The sequence below is a fragment of the Gekko japonicus genome, unplaced genomic scaffold (assembly GCF_001447785.1).
Source record: "Gekko japonicus isolate JY-2015 unplaced genomic scaffold, Gekko_japonicus_V1.1 scaffold79, whole genome shotgun sequence".
NCBI classification, from domain to species: domain Eukaryota; kingdom Metazoa; phylum Chordata; class Lepidosauria; order Squamata; family Gekkonidae; genus Gekko; species Gekko japonicus.
The window spans coordinates 1,096,617-1,116,196 of record NW_015167530.1 but is presented as its reverse complement, the minus strand read 5'-3'; the positions used below and the strand labels follow the sequence as shown (position 1 = coordinate 1,116,196).

Here is a 19,580-nt window from a genome sequence, read left to right as displayed (position 1 = left end):
TTTCCTATGCTTCTGTGCTCCTAGAAATCAGAAATGTTTCTTAGTGAACAGAACGCTTTTTATTTTTTTAAAGACTGCAGACTTTGACCAAACATTCTTACCCAAAGTTCCTGGCCATGCACAGGACTGAAAAACCCCTCACTGGGCTAGAGTTAGTTAGCAAATAGTGGGAAAGGGGGAGGGTGTCACTAGCACATGCATACAGATTGCCTCTAAAACAAAGTTTGAGTCCAGTGGCACCTTTAAGACCAACAAAGTTTAATTCTTGGTATATATCTCTATTGCCTCTGTCTGTGCTTCAAGCCATTGACACTGAGGAAAGGGCAGAGTCTGAGTGGCGGCATCCGACCCCATAGGATAGGAAGTAAGTGGGCAATCCCTCTCTTACAATGCAGATTGCCCACAGCCTCTTGGTACTCTCAGGCGTGGGGGGGGGGTCATTACAGTCTTTCCCATAAAATTAGCCTACGTTGGGCTCATTTATCTAGCTGTAAACCCCACTGAACACAGTGCAGCCTGTTTCTGAGTTAACATGCATGATGTGCTGGAGAATCGAATAAGTACGAAATAGTGAAACTTCTGTTTATTTTACTTGCCGTGAATCTGCTAGTCTATTGTTTCTGGAGAGAAAGAGTGTTATGAAAAGACCATTGTAGAAACCCATGTATTGGGTTGAATCCAGCCAGCCCCCCCTTTAGCTCAGTCTCACCCAGTTCTCCTCCTTACTACCATCTCTGTTCCATGTGGTTTTTGTCTGAGCAGGTCCCATGAGCCCCACTCCTTGTTTATAATTCTACAATATACAGTTACAAGCATGGGACCTGATATCTCAGCATCATCAGCTGTCTTTCCTTTTTAAATATTTTATTCTATTTTTCTAGCTCTCGTGGTTGCCGAGAAAAGATTTGAGATTTCTGGGTACTGTCTAGTAAAAACTATGAGCTTTTCCAAAAGTTAAAACTGAATGGAAGTTCCATGGCATTTTTTGCTGGAGGAAGGCTCTTTAGGCTTCTGAGTTTGCTGTGTAGAGTGGGAGGGTCCATGCCGCCCATGGATTAGTGATGGCCACAAGCATACATAACTTTAAAGGGGATTAGACAGATTCATGGAAGATAGATCCATCAATGGCTAGTAGCCATAGTGAGTGAAGGGAACCTCCATGTTCAAAGACACTAAACCTCTGAATCCCAGAGCCAGGATCCAACATCAGGGGAAGGCCTCAGCCTTTATGCCCTTTTGTTGGACCTCCAGAGGCACTGGTTGGCCACTGTGTGAGACAGAATGCTGGACAAGATGGACCACTGGTCTGATCTCACAGGGCTGTTCTTATGCCTATATACATGGCTAAGATGCTGGCCAGGGCCCAGACATCATTTCCCTGAGTTCAGGCCATCCTCCCCAATCCCATACGTTATGAGCCACAAAATAAAAATTTCATTTATGAAATGTCCATCCCATTATAAAATGGGTCAGACCTTCTTGGATTTCCTAAAATGTAGCTAAAATTCCCACACACACACATGCTTGAGTCCTAGATCTAGAGCCACCCCCCCCAAAAAAAAAAAACCTGGATATTGGTGTGCACTTTCCACAGCAATCTGGCTGGTAATAATAATTAATATGGCACTGTGTGTAGAATAGGCAGGAGATCCAAAAATTGTCTAGCAGCCAAAGGTTCTAGCTCTTATTAGCATTATGCACGAGTAGCTGGTGAGCTAGACTTGTTTTTAAGACAAAAGACATTTCAGAGGCGGTTTGCCATTGCCTGTGCATCTGTGTCACAACCCTGGTATTCCTTGGAGGACGGTGGCCCTTCCAAATGCTAGCCAAGGCTGACCCTGCTTAGCTTCCGGGATCTGACAGAATCGGGCTACCCAGATCAGGATATCTGGCTGGTTTCTGTTGGGGAAAGAAAGCTGATCTGTTCCAGCAAAGCAGTTCACACTTTTCATCGCCAAGGCTGACCCTGCTTAGCTTCTGGGAAATCAGGCTACCCAGGTCAGGATATCTGGCTGATTTCTGTTGGGGAAAGAAAGCTGATCTGTACCAGCAAAGCAGTTCACACTTTTCATTTCTTAATCCCTACTGCCCACTCCCCTTCATTTAGTGAATCCCAATATTTTGGCTGACCTCTCCTGACTGAGGGTGTGGCTCAGAGGACTGTGAAATGATGCCTGGTATAGTCAAGGCATCACGTGATGAAAGTTTCGGGGGCCCCCCCTGAAAATGCTGACTGGTCACAGGCAGGTGATGAGGCTGTTACCTGGCCTACTTTCCGGCTGAAAAGGAGAGGGCCAGAAAGAGGCTGGCAACCTGCCTGTGACCCATCACAGCATCCCATGGAATCAGTCGTCAGAGGTACGAAATTGTCGTCCTGTGGAGACCAGTGTTCCCTCTAAACTGAGTTAGTGTGAGCTAGCTCACAGTTTTTTAGCTTCCAACTCACAGATTTTTGTCTTCGCTCAGGAAGAATGACTCCAGAGCAAACTACTTTATGCAGTAGCCAAATCGCTCACTCACAACTTTAATGCCAGTAGCTCACAAAGGAGAATTTATGCTCACGAGACTGCACAGCTTAGAGGGAATATTGGAGACCTTTGCCACCTCCCGATATTTGCCTAAGGCGAGCCCCCCCCAAAAAAACCCATCATATGAGCACCCAGGGTACAGTGGCATTTGGGGAGTTAGCTGGTTGGAGCTGCGGGAGGGAAACAAAGAGGAGGGTGCGTGTTTCAGCGCTTCCATTCCAAGCAGCACCGGCTCTGTCGCCGGAGACATCCTTAGCCTCTCGAGCGGGCGTCGCGCGCACCCCCTCCCCCGCCATCTGCAGCTCCCCCTCCCTGCCAGACCTCCCGGGGTCCACACACCTGTTCGCCATCTGCCTACGCGTGCAGCTCTTTCCCCTTCCCTCCTCCTCTTCCTCCTCCTTTGTGAGAAGGAAGGTGGGGGCCTATCGCAGCCTACACAGCCGGGAGGCTGCCAAGCTGCGAATACCTGCGGGGGTTTCCGACTGGCCCCCGCCTGCCCGCCTCTTCCTCCACGCGAGGCTTCGCTCTCCCGTCTGCGCGCCCGCGCGCGCCCTCTCGCTTTCGCACTCCCTCGCTGGCTGGAGCCGAGAGTGGGACGTCTTGTGAGCATGTGCGGGATACTAGCCTAAACTGGTTTCGCAGCAGCAGCAGCAGCAGCCCTGATTGAGGCGGAGGGTGCGTGTGAGTCGGGGCGGCCGCTGGCTCTGCCTTCTCTACAGCGCTGGGTGCAGCGGTAGCGCCCTCCCCCTTCCTTCCTTCTTCCCTCCCTTCCCTCCATTGGCAGGACGGGCAAGGCTGCCTCCACCGTCCGGCGCCGCGGCCCCTCTCCCGGCATCCGCGCTTCTCCAGCTGCCGGCACCCTGCGGCGGCACCACCACCACCTTCCGCTCTCCTCGCCCCTAAGCCTGGCGCGCCCTGAGGGAAAGTGGGCGTGGCGAACCCGGGGCTTTAACCCAGATGCTCCTCCCCTTGGAAGTGCATAGCAGGAGCGGATGGGGCTGGCGGAGTGAGGGAGGAGGCGGGTGAGTGCGCCCTTTTTCTGCCCCCTCCGCGCGTCTCTGTCACTTTGTATCTTTTCAGCCCCGGTCAGCTCGGCGGCCGCTGCTCGCCCTTGCCTGCCTCGGAGAGCCGGATCGCCCAAGGGCAGGCCCAGCAGCAGCACCACCGGCGCCCACAGCAAGCCGGCAGCCAGCTCTGCCTCTCGCCCCGCCGCCCTCTTCCTTCCTCGGCCCGGGAAAGCTGCCGCTTGTTGTTTTCTCAATGAACAGGGTGGAACCGGCCTCTGTCCTCCTGCCGCTGTAGTGATCGCTCTCTTCGCGGAGGAAGGAGAGCCTCCTCTTCGCCCTTCTCCCCGCCACCATCATCTCAACTCTCTCTCTGTCCCTCTTTTTCTTCTTCTTCGTCGTCCCCCCACCTTCTTTGTGTCTCTCATGGCTTTGTGTCTGGAGCTATTTAAACAATGTGAGTGGACAAGGTTTCTGTGGTTTTCATTATGGCATGCACGTCTCGGGGTGGCTTGTGTGGACGACGACCCCGTGGCTCTCAAGGTTGTGCTTCTCCAGGGGCTGCTCTGTTCTGTCTTTCTTTTTTGGTCGCGCGGTCACTCGAATGCATCCCTTATGTGACTTCTGCGTATCGATATGTAGCTTCATGTGCTAGCTATGCCTTTAGATGCAAAGGAAAATGCCCATTTCCTGTTGTGAGCAAATTGCCTCGGATATAAAGCTGGCTAAGTGGGCGGGGGTCGGGGTAGCTTGCTTGAGTATAGGAAAGGCTTAGTTTTCGATGCTTCCCCCACACCTCCTGCCGCCTCAGTTGCATTTTCAGCTAAATCCTGAGCTTGAGAGTGGCTTGCATCATATGGGGGGGGGGGATGGGAAAGGGGAGTACACAAGTCTCCCGCACACACACCCAGTGCATGGCTCTGTGCTTGAGAAAGGATTGTTGTCCTTTTACTATGATATATTTAACCTACTTGTGACATTCCAGATCATGACAGGATATGGTGTCATTTTCCTATATTTATATCTTGTCTTACTTAAAACGTGAGCCTGTGTGTGTGTTTGCTGCTGCCAGAGTAATGCCATGACACAGATTGGGGGTCAATCAGCTACACTTTCCTTAATAATGGTGCTGTTTTGTAACTTGAACCACATTGGGAGTTTCAGTATTTCATGCGTGTGTGACTTACAAGTCTCCCGCATCACATTTGTACAGTTACTACAGTATTCTACTCTCAGGGGGAGGCAGCCAACAAAATCTGCATGAATTTAAAAATAAAATAAAATGAAAGGTACTGATCAAAAACTTTTCAGAATATGTGTTACCTAATGGTACAAAGTAGAGGAAAAGGTGGCATGAAAATGTGCATGCGATCTCTGCTTTGGTCTACTAAATTGGATTTCATGGGGATAAAATCAGTAGGGCTGTGTGTTGTTGGGATTTTTTTTTAAGTTGGGGGGAATATAATGAACATCAGGATGTGCAAAAAAGAATACTGTACATCAATGAATTTTTCCTGTCCGACAGTAGAAGAACTTCCTAATAAGATGGTTCTCCAAGCTCTTCCCCGAAGTATTGGATTTGTTTACAGGAATGGTGCTGTGTTTCAGGGAGTTTAGCTTTTGGGGGAAAAAAAGATAACATGTAGTGTAATGTAGTTTATAAACACAGGAGACTGTAAAGAAAATACACTCAGCTCTGGCTCCTGTCCATCCACAGGATGGCATGGGGGTCGGGAAAGATCATTCTCTTCACTGTCCTTGTCAGTAGGATGGATAAAACTCACACCTTATTCTGTTTCTGACCTGCCTTTCAGGTTTTTCTCTCTCTCCCTGCCCCCATATGCTCACAAATAATTTCCACCATGATGAACTTTTAACTGATGGTAACAAATTGTCTGGGGCTACAGATTATCCCACAATAAGCTTACCTGTCTTGTCATCTGTGTACAGCTGCAGGAAAGGGCAAGAGGGTGCTCATGCTATCTTTCATTTCATGTGCTGTCTTATTCCTCCTAGGGTAAGAGACACTTCCCCCCCCAACAGTTCTTTTTCATGGCAAGAGCTTTGCTTACATGAGCTGGTTTCCATAACAAAGTATCCCCTTGTCAGTTACAACTGAAGATGTGGTGGTGATACACTGTGTTTACAGAGGAAACCAAGCCTGAAATGCCTCTTGGGTTGGATTAATGAGTCCTTAATTGGCCAGTGTTCTCTGCCTAGCTCTTCCCCATGAAAAAGTTCTCCTTGGGTAGAGAGGGGCTGTAGAATAAAGCTGGCTTCTCAGAGTGATTGTTCACGCACAGGTGGTGAGGTGTGAAACCTGAAGCTGAACTGAAGCTTTGCCAGCCTTGTAAACTAAGTAGTGTCAAGCTAGGTCAGCATTTGAATGCAGGTCAGTACCGTAACAGGCTGATAAGGAGTGCTGAAGCTTTCAGAAAGTGATACTAGTATGTTATGCCAAATTCCTCCTGGCTACTCTGTGTCCGGTGGAGCTGCTGTTTCTGCTTTGCAACTTGAAGAGTTACGTGGCTCTCCAAAAGTTCAGGACAGTGTTATTTTGGCGAGTGTAGGTAATTGCTTTTATGTTTCATAAGTCTAACTTTTATGATTCAATGTGTGACATCCCATTCTTCTGCTAATGGTGTTACCCTTTGTTTGAATAGCTGGTGTGTTTGCCTCAGGCTGAGAGAGATTTGGCAACAAGCTAAGGCAACTTGGGGAAATACTGGCCAAGATGGCACAGGGCTGGAAAAAATGTGCCTCTTGAGGGTGGTGTTGGGGAATAATTCTTGAAACAGCATTCATCTGGAGTTAAACCTCCTAGCTCACCTCAGTGTGTGTATTAACATTCATTAGAGGGATTGTCTTCAGAAGCACTGCTGTATCTTGGGCAACTCAAGAAGTCAGTTGGTGGAAAGTGATGTCAGGTTGTAGCTGACTTAATGGCAGTCCCGTAGGGCTTTCAAGGAGACTACCACCATTAAGAGACTATTGGTGTTTTGCCATGGCCTGCCTCTGCACAGCAACCCTGGACTTCCTTGGTGGTCTCCCACCCCAAAATTAACCAGGGTCAACCCTGCTTAGCTTCCAAGATCTGAGGAGATCAGGCTAGAAAGACATAAACAGCCACAGGGTGCCTTATGTAGCTACCTACTAAAATATACTTTGGTGTTTTTAAATCTCTGCCTTTACCAAAGGCCAACATACATAGTCTTGCAATATTGTTTGCATGCTACCTAGCCTTACCTCTCAAACTGAAGAAATATATTCTTGATCGAAAAGTGAATATAATTCAGAAGTCTGGTTTCCATTCCATGATAATAATCTGGGGCATGTCCTTTCTAGCCAAATGTTATGAATGCATTGACTAACTCAGAGAAAATAATGCAAGGGGGAGCAAAGGCCTCCCCCTCCCCTTGCCCTTTATTGGCCAGGAGAGGTGACAACTTATTGAGAAATTTGTTTCTTTGGTTACATCTGAACTGATTTTTTTTGTAAAAAGCAAGGATTGCAAAGCACCCCACAACTTGTGGCTAACATGTGTACATACATTAGTAGAGGTTTGTGAAAGTAGAAATGGATCCACAACTGGATCTCATGCTGTTTTTAAAACTGAACACTGAGTCCATTAGGTCTGGGCTGTGGTTCAAGAGGGTTAACCCTTTCCCTCGCACCATTTTTGCACTCTTATTTTCTTCCCACCACTGCTATTTATCCTGTAGAAAGAGTATATAAATACCATGTAGAATATAGATGTGGGTGTATTTTCTCTTGTGAGGAATATTATAGCTTGTGGGGGGGGGCACATTAGTTTGGGAAAATAGTACAGAGGTTAACCCCCCCTTCTCCAATACTGTAGTCCTAGTCTTAATTCAACAAGGAAATAATTGTATAATTTTGAATCCTAGGAACTTCTTTCTAAGATGAGAGCTAGACTCTATTAAAACTCCACTGTCTGCATTGAAGAACCTGAGGTGTCATTGAAGAACCTGAGGATATGTAAATGTGCTAACCTTGAGCCTCACAGCACAATCCTAAACACAGGTACACCCTTCTAAACCTATTGACTTCAATGGGCTTAGAAGGATGCAGCTCCATTTAGGATTGCTATGTGAGTCCTCTAAAGATTCTAAAACTAAAAGCCTCTTGCTAATCAGATCTTGCAGCTCATTGCTACCGTTAGTGGATTGACTACTAGGCCACGTAAACAACAGACTGTCACCCTTGCTCGTGAAGTTAAATAATAAGGGAAACTATTTTAGAGTAACAGGGTTTTGCAGTCTGATGATGGATGAATATTTCCTATACAGACTGTTGGAAAAGGGGCTTTGGTCTGTCAGACAGCAGATGAGGCAGTGTCTGTTTGGGCAGTACCACTTCAGCTGTAGATGGGTGCCCAAATGACTAAATACTCCTCCATATTGGGGGGGGGACCCACACCTGCAGAAAGCATGTTGGTGACAGGGGACTGGTTCTCTCCTCCATTACCTCTAGTTGCTATCCAAAGAGGGTGAGGGAGGAATTCAGTCTTGCAAACAAATACTGGTTCACCACCATCTGTTTGTGTGAACCAGGCCTGGGAAGGGGGGGGGACTCCTCAAGAGGGCTGGCTTGTGTATAAATGGGAAGGCCTCTAAACTGTGATTCCTTGACTCAGTCATGAAAAAATCTGCAGCTGTCCTCTGACTGCTGATGCATCTGTTCCCCTCCTTACACTGCCCACACTCAGATCCATCTTGATCTTGTACAAGGGGGATAGTTAGACATGCAAACTATGTGACTGACTGGGTGAACTCTTGGCTAGCTCTTAAGGCCACTTCTGATCATTTTAGTCCAAGATTGTTTACCAACTGTCTGTAAAAACCGTTTTGAGAAAATGTAAACTAACTTTCCTTGCAAACATCTCCTGCAGCTAAATAATAACTGATAGCTGTTGTCAGGCATCTGGAGATAAACTTCACAACTGTTTGTTTTCTGTTACATTTTATGTAGGCCAAGCTGCTATAAAAACAAATAATGCAGACATTTAATATAGCTGTGACAAGGCTGCCAGAAAAACCTTGTAATGACAGTTCACCCATTCTTGCTTCAGAGATGAAATTCTTCAACCAAGCTCCACAGAGACTTCTCTGGTGACTTCATTCTTTCTTTTCCTATTCGTAATAGCAGCTTCAATTTTTTTATGGGTTGAATCTGTAATTTGATTAGCTGTGGTACAACTCACTATAAAAACATGTTTCAAGTGGAATGAAGGTTTGATATAGTGGGTGGCTTTGTTCCACACAATTCCATATTTGGTCATGAAGATGTTTGGAAAACTTGGCCTACCAGAGCAATTTTGTTAAATCTTAGGAATCTTTTGTTTTCTGTGATTATTTTCTTCTCAATCTGGAGGGAGGAAATGAGTGAAGACAGTGGCATAGCAATGGCTTTCTCCAGCTTTGATTGGCTGCTTTAAGTTTTTGGTGTGAAATTAAGAGTGGTCTTCCTAAAACGGTTGGTTGTGTGGATAGGGATACTAAGAGCTATTTAGATTTTGAAGGGTAGAACATTGTGTGCAGTTAATTTCTGCTTGTTTAAACATGTTTCTAAACAGTGTTTGTAAATTTGTTAGTTAACGAGGAGACTGGGAATTCTGCCTGACAGTCATGCATTTTTAATGAACGACAGTCACTTGCTCCCAGATGAGTGGCGCATTAAATCAATCTGCCCTCCTATCTGGATGGCAGCTTAGGCTGTCCAATAGGAGCATCTCTTAGGGGAGTAGCTGACAGGGAATCTTGTTTTGAACCAAGATTATTGTTTTTGTTGTTGTTGTTATTTTTATTGTTGTTGTTATTGGTGCCCCAGTAGTAAAGTAATTCCATTTGTTTGAAGGGGCTCTTGAAAAACTGAAGCCAAGTTTTTAAGAAGGAAACCTGATGGTAATGGAAGTCAGTGATATCACCAAGGGATTAATGTCCCTGTTTTACTAGGTTTATATACTTTGTTTCCATCTTTAAAAGTACTACTTTGAAATTCATTGTTCAGAAAAACATACAATGTATAGGCTTCTTCAAAACTGCAGATATTTGTGACATTTCCAGTTACCTCAGGAGAATGAAAATTAAGAATGGGAAATGTGAGTCCTGAACATGCTGCAATCCCTGTTTATGGTATTAAGTGAGACATGACAGTATATGGCATATAATTTCTTAGGTTCCAAAGTGGCTTGATCAGATACCCCTTTAAGTGACAATTCCTTTCTGAGCATCACAGTCCTGTAATTTCTCTCATAATACTACAGTATCATGGATTCCTATAGTTCAGGTACTTAACACTGAGCAAGTACTCATAAACCTGATATTAATCTGTCATTTCCAAGTGAAAACTGTTTGGTAGCTCTTTGTTTTTGTGCAGGAGGGAAAATCTGCACCAGTTAACACAATAAGGTTTTGCCCTATTCATGCTACAGCAGCAAGGAAGAGTTTCCCTACAGTCTTCTGGAAATGCTGCTTTGCTCTGAGGCCTCAGAAGTTCTCCAGTGTAATCCCCAAATTACCTAAAAAGGGCCAGTAATACCTCACATTGCTGCCACTGCTGGGTGAAGCAACCCACTCTCAGTTCTCCATCAAGATGTGCATAAAACCAGGCTGTTGAATGGCCGTGATGGGCTGGATTGCATTGGATAAGTACCACTGCCCTTGTCTTGCTGTTCCATCCTGCAGTTGTGTTTCTTAATTATTCTTTAATGGCCTCTAAATAATTCAGTGGCTATTATCAGGAGAAACAACCCAAGAGAACTTCTCTTCCGCCTTCCCGCAAGCTAGCGTTCCAAGGTTGCCTTCTGATGTGGTAACTGCAGTGAAGAGTAATGGGCTTTTGAGTCACGCTGCTGTCCATGCTGTGAAACAGGAGGAGGAAGTGATGTACCTACCTGTGTCAGTCAAAGTACCTCAGTCTGTCCTGCTGCTGCTTCATACCAAGCAGCTCATACAAGAACACAGCTACTATCATAACCCTGCTGGTACTCCCTGGGTTAAAACCTGCTCGTTCCTTTTGTGTCACTGGAGAGATGGCAAAAGAAATCACTTGAGATAGATTGATTGGAAGGAGGGGGGGTGCAAGGGCAACAAGACTTCCTCAGCTTGTGCAAGAAAATAAAACCGACCATAATGCAGTATAGAATTAAAGCCAAAACTGAAATGGAAGGGTATTTAACTTATTGATTTAAATCAGGTTTTATTATGATTCATATACTTTCCTGAGGAAGCATGCACTCTTTACCTTGTTGCCAATACAAAATGTACTGACATGCAACTAAATGGAGCCTTTATATTGCTTAAGAGCACGATCTAGAACTTCTGAATCATACAGCCCATGTGCCTTTTGCATCAGAGTCACAGCTGCTTATGGACCAAGGTGGGCAGTTGTGGATCAAACTCTTTGGTCCACTGTACAGTAGAGATGCTAAACAAGACCACTTCTGAAATCTTTATGTGCCCTAAGTGCCATAGGGATCACATTAGAGGAACCTATATTGCAGCTTTTCCATACCAGTGTTAACTTCTCAGTAAATTGAGTTAATGCCTTAATATGGGCTTGTTCTGTGAAGCTGGGGGCTTTTCTTATGATCCGGGGGGGGGGGTTCTGGTAACAAGAGGAGTAGAGGCAGTGCTGTAACTGTAATGTTGGCAAGGTAATTTAAAAGTCCAGTGTAAGTGCCTAGAATTCACTTGGTAAAACAGTATCTATATACTATTTCTCAAGTGTGCCCCCTGTCTATGGATACCTAAATCCACAGATAAAGCCACACTTGCACTAAATAGATTTTTCTGCAAACTTGGCTAACCCCTCAACTTTGCGGAGAAATCTGAAATCTGAAAAGAAAAATACATGGGGGGGGGTTAAATCCCCCCCAAGTAAAATATTGTTATCTGCAATTGTTGGAGCCTGGGAGCCCTGTGGGGCCTGCCACCACTGGTGGTGCAACCTGGGAGTCATATTGGGTATGCCAGTGGGGGCGGTGCAGCTCCTGTGTTGTGCTATGCCTGGTGAGAAAGTGGTAGGGGAATCCCCTCAGTGAGTATCATGAGCCCACCCTTGTTTTTCCATAATATTGAAACGAAAGTCCTGTTTGTTTAGCAGGTAGAGATGATATAGTCAGAAGAACCTAAGATCTGAATACTTTGCATAGCTCAGATAGTTGTGGGCCATTACAGAAATGAACAAGACATCCCAAGTGGGGTCACTGGGTGATCCCTGGTGACATATAGGATGATGTTTCCTGTATCCTAGTGCCTGCCACCAGTAAGAAATCCTCCATAATAATTGCAATGCATGACCAACTGCACTTGACCTTGAAAGTCAATCTTTTACACAAAAGATATCTGCAGCTTGCTTTGACTGCTAAAGGGATGTGGCTTCAGTTTGAGAATATGAATGTAGTCCTTACCATGTTATATGTATTACAGTTATGTCATTGTTAGCCAGGTTATTTTTAAAAAAACTTGTATGTTACTATTGCTTCTTCATTACCTGCCGCAGACAAAGTGCAATGAGTGGGGCAGACTCTGGCAGTGAATTCTGCTTTACGCAGAAAACTAGCTTCTGGCCCATGTTTGAAATAAACAGTAAAATCTCTTCATACATTATCGAGCTTTTCACAGCTAATAGTGCATATTATGTTCTACACTACATTTACAGATGCTGTGCCAATATGCAAATTCAAAATTCAAATGCCAGGAAACATTTTCAATTCACTAAGAGCTTTTATTTCAGCCTCTGTTTACAATCCATCCACTGTACAGTAGGTGTCACTCTGGCACCCTGAAGCGCTAATCCACTACGAATGGGTTATAAGAATTTTTTTACAAGCTTTCACGCATGGCTCCAGGATTCTGCCCAACTGCAGGTGCCAGATCCTCAGTAGTGGTGTAAATTTCCTCCATTCTTCAGGAGCAGTGTGCTTGAAGTCTAAAAGCATCCATGTATACACACAAAGGGAGCATAGTCTAATTGCACAGTAATTAACTTGCTGTAGGTCACAATATGCTTTGAATGGGATAATGGTGTAGGGATCCCACCTGACCCATAGAGAGCTGGCTTGAATTGTGACACACTTGAAAAATGGCCAACTTAGCAATTTTGTTATATGCATATCTACTCATTTTTATACTCTTCTGGATTTATAGGACTTCCTTACCTCTCTGCTAGTGAACCAGCTCTTCCTCCTTGTTCTTGCAAAAAAACCCAAAAACCTGGTCCATATGCAAATACCAATTGTCAACTGCTGTTTATTAAAAGATACTTCATTAGGAAGAAAGGATAGAATTGCTTTAAAAACACAAAATACAGCATGTCAGAATTTGTCTATTATATATTCTTGCTCTATGTCAAAGCAACAAGATCTCACTTTATGTTGGGTAAAATGAGGATTGAACACAATTTGGCTCCTGTCCAACATTAATTTCTATGTGGGTAGTCAGTCAATTATGCCAGTGGCACTTGGCACAGCTGCGTTCAGGATGGCTTGTTTTGAGATATTTGTAATTAACTTTTTTTGAACGAGCAACTAATACTGAGCCATATGAACAGGCCTCTTGCTACTCAGCTATAATTAAAGCTTGTGTTCTCCTTGAGGGTTACCACCTCCCCAGACCTGATAACTAAGCACTTTGCTTGATGAATTTCATTGTTGCAGAACAGCACATACCTGTTGTGTTAGCAATGTTGTCCTACAGAGGCCTGAACAGTCTTCTTCAGCTGAAAACTTTTAATGTACAGTAAAAACAGGTGATGGTAAACTGAAACCCAGTGGGGGTACCAGAACAGAACAATTATCTCAGGACTTGCTCTCAAAAAAGAGGTAAAAGGGACATGTAATATTAATCTCAGTGTTTCTCATTTATCTCCCACTTGAGGAAACCATCTTATTGAGGCTGCTTTGTGTATCAGTTTCCTAAGCTACATACGCAGCTAAAGATTCATAACAATACAAAAATATAATGTAACTTTTCAGTTTGGAAAAAATACAAAGTTTAACTTAAGATATTTATTTGCAGTCCCTCTTTTCAAGTGCTGAAAAGCTATTGTAGTGTCAGTGCTACATAATATAATGCAACTGCTGTTTTCTAAATGCTTTATTGTCATAGTGTAATGGACATTTTTCTGGATCCAGTGATCGCCAGTCCTTATGCACTAATGCCTGCAGCCTTAAATGTACTCAGGCCTAAATTCTGTAACCTTTTTTCCCCCTTGAGGACAAAATTAATTGCTGAGGTTTCCAACATCATGCTTTAGGTACAGCTTCCTCAGGAAAGGGGTTGAAGATTCAGATTATAAAAAGCAAGGGCTCCTTATTGATACCTACCTTAAGCCAGGGGGCAAAGCATGCTGTTCTCCATTCCAACTTTCTTGGGATTGCAGTTGGAATCTGCATATTATGAAATCACTTTGATTTATTACCAAGTAGTCACTTTTTGAGCTGCGGTGGCTCAAGTGGTTAAGACGCTGAAATGCAGGCTGTGGAAGGTCAGTAGTTCAGCAGTTCGAGACCCAAGTTGTCACATGACGGAGTGAGCTCCCGTCTCTAGTTCCAGCTCCTGCCAACCTAGCAGTTCTAAAGCAAGAAATTGCAAGTAGATAAATAGGTACCACTTCAGTGGGAAGGTAACAGCATTCCGTGCGCCTTGGTGTTTAGTCACGCCGGCCACATGACCACGGAAACGTCTTCGGACAGCACTGGCTCTTCGGCTTTGAAACGGAGATGAGCACCGCAACCCTAGAGTCAGATTCGACTGGCTTTCGAACAAGGGAACCTTTACCTTTACCTTTAGTCACTTTAGAGTTTGATACAGCATTAGATCATTAGTCTAAGGACTTGTGAATAAATCCAGTAGTTCCCTATAATGAATCCAAGCAGCACCCAAATTGGGGTGCTTCATATCTCTAAAAGCATTTAGTTTAAAAGTGGGGAAATAAGTTCATTGTATATTAGAAGAGAAAACAAAATGGGCACCGAGAATTCTGTTATCAGAGTTCTAGTACATGCCCAAAACAAGCAACTTACTGGAGATGCTGGAGGCACATCTTTTTTTAGGAAGCATGCACATTAAGAGCATCCTATTTAAAACATTGCATGCCATTCGATCTCTTGGGTCCTCTTCACCACGTGCAGTGTGCTCCACAAACCCATTTGAGTTAGATTAGCCTTTTAATTCTGAGTGCAGTCTACAACTCATCTACTTTTTAAGAGCTCTCTAACATTACCCTTCAGAGAGCACAACACAGTCAGGTAGCTTGGGGATCACTTGGAACAGGGCTAAATGGAAGTAGCTTGCAAACTACAGCTATTATTTCATAGGAAGAGGGAAACTATATGAGCACACACCCTGCTCCTTACATTTTAAAGAGTCTGGGACTGCCATAAGTCAGTCTAGTGATAGCAGTGAAGAAGAATGCAGCAGCAGCTGTGCTTTTTGCATCCTGTGAAGCTGCACTCCCAAATAGTTTGGGAAATGAAAACCACAAGTGCCTGCTGTTTTATCTTTCTGAGCCAGAGAACCAGAAGCCATGACTTTGTTTGCACCCTTCAGTCAATGTGGCAAAGCACTGAATAAATCCCAACTGCCCAGATGTGCTTTTCTTTGTAGTTAACAAAGGTGGGTTTACTTGAACAATTATACTTTTTTTGGAAAGCTATAATCTTCATAGTCCTGTGTTAGAGTCCAGTTCAATAGAGTCTTAAAGACCAACAAGATCAAGGTGTCCAGGGTATACACTTCTGAAGTCAAAGTTCCCTTTGTCAGATGCAGCATGACTTCTGTCTGACGAAGGGAGGCTTGAGTCCGGAAAGTTTACAGCCTGGAGTGACATTTTGTTGGTCTTTAAGGTTCTATTGCACTGGAATCCAACTCTTCTACTGTGGACCAACCTGGCTACCCACCTGAAACTATTAGTACTGTGTGTTAAACTTAAAAACTAAAGATGCATGCTCCATCTCTTAACCATGAAGGCATAAGGAATCAATCTGTGCTCTTGCTTAAAGATGTTTTAAAAAAACAAACCTTCTAAAGCAGACCACCATTTGCAAGGCTCTATATATTTTTATCTCACCCTTCCTCCACGGAGCTGGGGGCGGTGTAGCCGTCTCCTCCCCACAGCAACCCTGTGAGTAAGGCCATCTGAAACCGACTGCCCCAAGCCCTGGCGATCTCCCGCCTTTCCACGCCTGCGCAACATACCGAAAACAGCCCAGCTTGGCCAACTTGTGAAACTGAATGGCAGAGTCCCAGTCACCCAGGGGAGCCCGGCCGGCCTCCCTGCGTTAGTCCTGGAAATAGCGCCTGTGGACTTGAGGCCTCCGGGTGGCTCGGCAGCCTGGCTCCACAGGTGCCTCGCCTCCACGTCTCCGGCTTCCCCTCGCAGCAAAACGAGCCTGGCCGCCGCTCGAGAGGGAGCAAGAGGGCCTTGCGGCTGGCAGTCCAGCGAGGGCAGCGTGGCGCGTCGGGCAACGGGGCTTCCCGCGTCACCATCCTGTTGGCCGGGCTCGCTGCTGCTGCGCCTCCGCCCGGGGCTGAGTGTTGCGGAGGGGCAGGCAAGGCCTGGGCGGGGTGTGGGAATTCCCTGCAGCGGTGGAGGAGGTGGGGAAGCCTGTCGTCAGCATGTGGCGCGCCTCCCTTTCCTGGGGTGAGGCGGCGCCTGTGACTCAATCTGAGCCCCGCTGGGAGGAGTAAGGAAAGTTTCCCTCGAGCCTCTGGCGGTGCGGAGCCGGCTTCGCCTCTCTCTCTGCCCACCCCTTGGGCGGGCGGGGAAGTCAGCCTTTCCCTATGGAAGCTGCTCGGCTGGACCGTGGCCTGGGCTTTAATCCCACGAGGGTAAGGGGGGAGAGCGCGCGGGGGAGGGGGGATTTGGGAATGGGGCTCTCAGGGCAGCCGAGCAGCAAACCTTGCTCTCAGTCTCTGGGGTCGTACCTCTGAGGGGAGTCGTAGGTCCGGGGGAGGGGGCCGGTTTACAGCATAGAAGAGTTGAGGAGGGGGGGGTCCCTCCCCCCCCCCCCCATGAGAGGCATGCCAGTGAATCCTTCTCAACAGCGGCAATCCAAGACGTGAACCCAGGCTGAGGGCTCCGCGTGCACCCCCCTCCTCCCTCTGAAATGAGTAAAATCTGGACTGCTGTTAAAAAGCTGGAAAGTGGGTATGTTACACTTGGTGGCTCTGAAAGATTTTTACACCTTAGTTGATGTACTTTTCCAGCAGTTCACTGAGATTTCTAAATGCAAAATCCATTGCCTCTTTATGGTAACATGATTTCATGTTCCTTCTGAATGAGGGAGCTTTAAAATTTGTAGGATGCTTTGCTTAGACTTTTAATCTTTCAGGGAGGGTGTGTTTGGATCTTTCATGGTGTGTCCATGTTGTGCTACAGTTCTCTGGTGAGTTGTAGTTTATCAAGCTCTAGAAGTATGAGACAATTTAGAAGAGTTTAAATACCGAGGGAGCAGTTAGATATTGGAAGTAAAGCACATATTTCTCTGTGTGTTCTTTTTTCTCTCTCCTAAGAATTCATACTGCTTAGTCCTTTGTGATTACCATAAACCTCCCCCCAGAAGGAATTGTGAAAATTAACAGTATTTAAAAACTATATTTACTTGTGCATATATAGGAATCTATTACTGTATAATTACTATATAATGTAATATGAAGAACTTTGCTCTAGCAAAGTTGGAGGTTAAAGTTTTACTTGGTCTTTCATCAGGTGATGATGAAAAGTCTGCTCAAGCTTTGAGTTGGGATGCACTCTGTAGATTTTGGAAGCACAGGATAACTGGATAGTGCCGGCTAGAGAAATTGGTGCCCGTTCTCATGAGGAAAGGCTGAAAGAATTGGGTATGTTTAGCCTGGGAAAGAGAAGGCTTAGAGGGGACATGATTGCAGTCTTCAAGTATTTGAAGGGCTGTCATGTGGAAGATGGAGCGGATCTATTCTCTCTTGCTCCGGATTGCAAGACTAGATCTAATGGGTGGAAATTACAAGGCAGTCGTTACTGGCTAAATATCAAGAGAAACTTCCTAACCGTAAGAGTGGTTGAGCAGTGGTGGATGCTCCTTTGCTGGATGTTTTCAAGCGGAGGCTGGACGATCATCTTTTGGGTATGTTGTAGGTATGTAGGGCTATCTTTCAGCTATGCTCCTGCTGAGTGCAGGGGGTTGGACTAGATGACCTGCAAGGTCCCTTCCGACTCTATGATTCTCTCTGTCATCCCTATTATAGTGGGAACTCTGACCTTTGTTACCAGTTAGTGATTGCCAAATTTATGGTGTTGTATTAAATTGCTGTTTAGCTGAAATCATTTCATGAAGGTTAGTGAAGACTATTTTCCTTGTATATATATTTGCATGTATGTTTATTTAGTACTGTGTTCCTGTTTTTATATTTAGAACAACTCCCTTATCTTCTTGCCAGCTTAACAGTGAAATAGCTTTAGGAATTGCAGCTGCTTCTGTTTGGTACCCCCTCCAACTCTGTAATTCTTGAATGAACTTTATTGTTACTTGACACAGTTTTTCTCCTATTGCAGTGTAAGCACAGGATGTACTTATTAACCACATATAAGCATTGAATTCTCATCTGGTGTTTATAGAAATGGGAGTTAATAACTGCAGACATGCTCTTATGTCTGTATTCTCCCAGAAAAGAGTTTATCCATACCATGGGTGCTTGAGTCTGTATAGTAAATAGCAACAAAACTTTTCAGGGGAGGGTGAAGGCCATGCCTGCTATACTGCTGAATATAGGGATTACCCAAGCTGCTAAAAACATTTTATCATGCTCCTCATAGTTTATTGTGGGTGTCTCTCTTACCTTAATGGCAGTTTTTGGAACTATTTTGATATTCTCAGTTGCTGAATCTTCTATTTCCTATACGATAATGGGAACAGTTCTCTTTTAGAATACTAAAGTCATGTTTTCTGATAGTATTGCTGCACGCAACGATGCTTTATTTCAGAACCTGTACTAATGAGTTGAGTCCAAAGACAGAACTGGGCCAACCTTTTTCAGTGGCTGACTTCAAGTCAGCAGCCAGCTTTTAAGTAGTTTTTTTTTAAAAAAAAACACCTTAGGTGTGGAGACAGCTCTCTTATGCTGTGTTGCTGTCTACCCTCTCCTCCACAAAGAACCCATGAATAGCTCCATAAAACAAGATTAATGTTTTTTTCTCTATTCCTTCAGTTCTTTCTTCCCTTTCATCACTGGGATGAACAAAAAAAGTTATGGGCTCATAAAAGGATAATTAACTGCGTCTTGCTGTTAGCATTTCTTTGCTGTCACTTTTGAACAGCTCCTTAACTGTTCACTTCTGAGTTATGCTGCTTTCTGTACACTAGGATGTTGTCTCCTAAGTATGAGCTATACAATACAGCCAAATGATCTGTTCTTGTAGATCAAGACTAATCACAGCAGGACTTATTGTAATGTGGCAGTCCTCTTCCTCTGGATATTTTAGGTTTGATGCTGTTGAAATTAGTCTGCTGAATATTATAAATAGGGAGGAAAAAACATCCGTACCACCTTCCAGTAGAAAGCAGCAATTCATAACAAGTTTCCCATCACAGGGGAGGGGGGGTGTCACCATTGTAAGTCTTTGTTTGAAAGAAGCAAGAAAGCACGTCTATTGGTTAAATGTTCAAATCTGAGCCAACGTATGTACTTTGTAGTCAAATGTGTGCTCTGAAGTCTTCTCTTGCCCAACCTGACTCAAGGCCACTGTGAAGTAACTCAAGCCCACAGGGTGGAGTAACAAATATCTTAATTACTTGCACAAGGTATGGCTTTTGGCCAGAATTTGTGGAACTGAGACAGGACATAATACTGCTTCTGTCCTTTTCTGCACTTGTTCTTAGAGTCTGGAGGGTGATGTATATCCTACAAGGCAGTGGCAATTTGTCATTAATGTGCATGGTTATTACAAGAATGAGACAGGTTTTCACTGGATTCCTGAACTGCAAATGCTTACTGCATTGGTGAAGGGCTGCATTTCTTATCAATAATTACCATTGCATTTCTTT

The 19,580-nt window shown here is 44.8% G+C and overlaps 1 protein-coding gene across 8 annotated transcripts in view; it reads left to right on the top strand.

Annotated features, from left to right (window-relative positions):
• DLGAP4 (discs large homolog associated protein 4) overlaps nt 1-19,580 on the top strand; it is a 124,601-nt gene that overhangs the window by 68,862 nt on the left and 36,159 nt on the right. For 2 of the 8 annotated variants that reach the window (XM_015413380.1, XM_015413381.1), the window contains exon 1: nt 16,239-16,389. The exons of 4 other annotated variants lie outside the window; for them this stretch is intronic. In XM_015413380.1, the coding sequence (XP_015268866.1) occupies nt 16,342-16,389 (48 nt within the window). In that variant the 5' untranslated portion in view covers nt 16,239-16,341. Of the gene's footprint in view, nt 1-3,596; nt 3,990-16,238; nt 16,390-16,575; nt 16,709-19,580 lie in introns of those variants that run through there. 2 more of the 8 variants (XM_015413379.1, XM_015413382.1) reach the window with 2 other exon arrangements.